Source organism: Daktulosphaira vitifoliae, unplaced genomic scaffold, assembly GCF_025091365.1.
Source record: "Daktulosphaira vitifoliae isolate Bord-2020 unplaced genomic scaffold, ASM2509136v1 Scaffold_4, whole genome shotgun sequence".
In the NCBI taxonomy this organism is placed as follows: domain Eukaryota; kingdom Metazoa; phylum Arthropoda; class Insecta; order Hemiptera; family Phylloxeridae; genus Daktulosphaira; species Daktulosphaira vitifoliae.
Window position 1 is genome coordinate 14,723,066 of NW_026099575.1, and position 3,890 is coordinate 14,726,955.

Genomic DNA, 3,890 nt, shown 5'->3' on the forward strand with positions numbered 1-3,890 from the left:
ATATATATATATATATATATATATGTATATATATATATATATATATATAATTTGTGTTTTGATTTATTAAATATGTTATTTTTTAGTTCCACGGTTACTTAATATTGAAACTATTGAGAACTGTATGAAACTTTGTCCTATGGTAGTTCAAGCTTTATGGGAATATAAGAGTCCCTTTCTTCAATTACCCTACATCACAGATGACCATCTTAAACATTTTGATAATAAAAAAGTATTATTTCTAATAATTTATTGATTTATTTCACAGACTTATGTAAATTTCAAAAATATTTATTATTTTATTATAGAAACGTGTTAGAAGTATTCAACATTTAGCACAATTAAAACATGAAGAAAGACGCAGTACTCTGAAATTCTTGTCAGACAACCAATATGAAGATTTAGTTAAAGTTCTTGGAAGAATGCCTTACATAGATTTTAAAGTTCGCTGTGAAGGTAATTGTTAGTAATAATTCATAATGAATTAATATTAATATAAGTAATAAATTGTTTTAGTTATTGATGATGAAGCAACTACAGTTTATACAGCTGGTGCAATAGTTACTGTAACAGTGCAGCTGAAAAGACAAGACATGAAGGTACTATTTGGTGATGAAACATTTACTGATGAACATGTAGAACCAGAAAAAAATTCTAAAGAAAAAACTGTTTCTAATGGAGATTTATTAGAGAAAAGTGATAACAGTGAAGTAATTAACGATATTGAAAAACATAAAAAGATAACCAAAGGTATTTGGCAACAAAAACGTCAATCAGGGAAAAGTAGTAAAAAAAATAATAACAAAAAACCAAAAGTTGCGTTATCAGCACATGCAAAAAAAAAAATAAAGAAAAAAGAAAAACAAGAAAAAGCCAAGGTATTAATTTTCAATAATTTTCTTAGCTAATTATAATGAAAAAAATATTATCATTTTATTTCATTTACAAAAATAACATAAAAACTAGCATTACTATCCAGTTATTTATATATTAGGAACAGATGTGTTAAATAAATAAATTTTATTAAAACTATTATAAGCAGTGGTGTACACAAAAATTTAATTTGGGGGGTTTTGAAATTTAAAGAAAATTAGATGTGACACTGCCCTTATTGTTCGCTCACAAAAATTCCTGTTTTCGATTACTTTATTGTGGAAATATTTATAGTATGATATGATCTTTTTTATTGTTATTACTTATTGTTTATCGTCCAAAATTGTCGCTTAGCTTATAAATTTTGGGAGGGATTCAACCCCCAAAACCCACCCTTGCATACGCCAGTGTTTTGAAGTGACCCAGATTGATAACATTTGCTAGGTGTATTCAATAGTGATTAAATACTTTCTTGTTTTATAGTAGAAATAAACTTCTCTGGAGACCCCAATATCTATAAACTTATTTATTTAAAACATATAACTTAATTTTTAAATACAAAATTAATCTGTTTATTTGATTTGTTCAAGATAACTTAAAAATAATATTACATTTATATCCCAGTAAATAAATTGTATCACTTATTTCATTATTAATTAAAAAATTATTTTTGTTTGTTTTCTGTTTCTATATTTATCATTAGTCTGTAGAAAATAGAAAGAAATTATTTAAAAAACTTATTTTGTAAATTAAATAGTATTGATTTTTATTTAGTCCAAAAACTGAACAATTTATTATATTAATATTTATTTTATTTATTAATAATAATATTTTAAAAAGGTTAAATTTTTTTTAGTCCATCTATAGAATGTAAATCTTGAGTTCTTTTTCTATTTCAATTTAATCATAATAATGATAATTTAAAAAAATTACTTATTTAAAAATTTAAATGATCAACAAAAAAACAAGTAATTATTTATAAGGCATTGATAGAAAGAGGGGTTATTTTAGGATAAATTTAATAGGACAGGTAAAATTGTACTTTTTAGCTTAGATGTGAAGATGAGGGGTATTGGTTTTATAACCGATTTTATGTTGCAAAAGAAACATATTTTATATTTATCCTGAATACTAGTTTAATGATTATAATAATATATTCATTATTTTTAGAGAAATCAAGTATTATAAAAGATATTACTGTATTTTATTACCAACATTAAACTATTGAGAGTTAAATCATTTTTTTTTGGAAAGATTAGTCTCTTAATTTTTAATATATATATATTCGATGGACATTGAAAACTATAACATATTTAACACTAACACTTAAATCACACTTTACTTTTTTGTAAAAGGTAACCCCTTTTCACCAAAACTAAACCAAATCCAAAAAGATACCATTATTCAAAAATATATCATAATATCATCCCTGAAAATATTAATGAATAACAATTAAATAGTATAATTTTATTTTTGTTAAATGGAGGTATTTAACTCTTGTTCCTATATGACTTAAAGTATAGGCATAAATAATTGAAGAAAAAAAAACAGACTTTAAACTATATTTTTTAATAGAATTTGTTACTCAACCCAAATCAACAGTATATAGGACTCCTTAATAGCACCATTAAATCCAATGGAATTTCTAGGGTGTGTTAAGTAGGAGCGTATATGTTCCTCAGAATGTCTCATTTGTCTCCCAATCAATTCCAAATGTCCACTCCAAATTATATACAGGTCAGAAAATTCGACAGAATTAAAGTATAAAATTTCTAAGATTTACTATTTGGTAATAATATGAAATTCCAACCAATAGTCTAATTTTTTTTTAATAGCCTAAATCTACTCATCAAGTTTTTTTTCTTATTTCAGTAAAAATTCGCTGATTTTAAAAGTCATATTTTTAGGGGGGATTGCCCCCATTTTATGATGAATGAGTGAAATTTTCTATTTTCAAGGGTCATGTCTTCTTTATATTTATGATATTTTGACTTAGCATTAGATAAAATTAATTCAATAGAAGCTAGAACTTAAGGTAATAGACACAAAAAAATAAAAATAAACACATCATATTAAAATTATAATAATACCTTCTCAGCTTCGCATCAAAGCTGAAAAATCATTCCAACAATTGTTTTACTATAATAAATTAGCCATTTAAGTAAAATATATATTGTCGTACGTCGGTAGTGCCCCAACGTAGACACAAAGGTTTATTAAAGTTTTATATATATATATATTGACGATGAGTTCGCCGTTCGAGCTCTTCCCGAGTCCTCCCGTTAGATAAACTGATCAGCCCCAATCTCTCTAATTAGTGGACCACTAAAGGGGTAGAGTTTAGACCCGTCAGCACAGTCTAGCTCAAAAGTAGCAGACTGAAGGGTGGCTCCTTGTCAGCCACCAGCACAACTACCTTTTTACTATACCCACTAAAGGACGGTTAAGCCCAAACACTAGCCAGCTCGTACACTAATTATTAAGATTGACTAAAGGACCAGCAGTCCAACCTAGACTCTAGCCGCACACACACACACACACACACACACAAACACACAATTTCGAGATCACCGTGAAAATAAAATATTTGCGCTAAGTCCAGATTTTTAAATAGCTATTTTATTTACGAAAAGTATTAAACACAAAAGTCAAATATAATATAATAATTTAACACAAAAATTAATTAAATCTTACAAAAAGTATATAGTTATTCTTACATCAACGACCTAATCCGCAACTCGACGTTTCTTCGACAAAAAACGTCCAGTCTCGTCTCGCTCAGTATCGTCCCGCGTCGTCCTCCTATACTTTTCATGTTTCCCTTTTATATTCTTTTTCCCACNTCATGTTTCCCTTTTATATTCTTTTTCCCACCATTATTAATTTGCTTACCCTGTATTTCCCTTTTATATGGAATTTTATATTGCTTAAGAGTTCAAAAATTGCTTACTACTATTGTAAAGCTTATATTATACTAAAATCGACGTAATTCAATACTTCCTCATCTAATTACTACA

The 3,890-nt window shown here is 26.7% G+C and overlaps 1 protein-coding gene across 1 annotated transcript in view; it reads left to right on the top strand.

Moving 5' to 3' along the window:
* The window catches only part of LOC126904336 (translocation protein SEC63 homolog), a 15,112-nt gene that overhangs the window by 6,112 nt on the left and 5,110 nt on the right, over nt 1–3,890 (top strand). Inside the window, exons 9-11 of the mRNA XM_050683317.1 lie at nt 87–232; nt 309–456; nt 517–878. Of these exons, the coding sequence (XP_050539274.1) occupies nt 87–232; nt 309–456; nt 517–878 (656 nt within the window). The remainder of the gene's footprint in view (nt 1–86; nt 233–308; nt 457–516; nt 879–3,890) is intronic.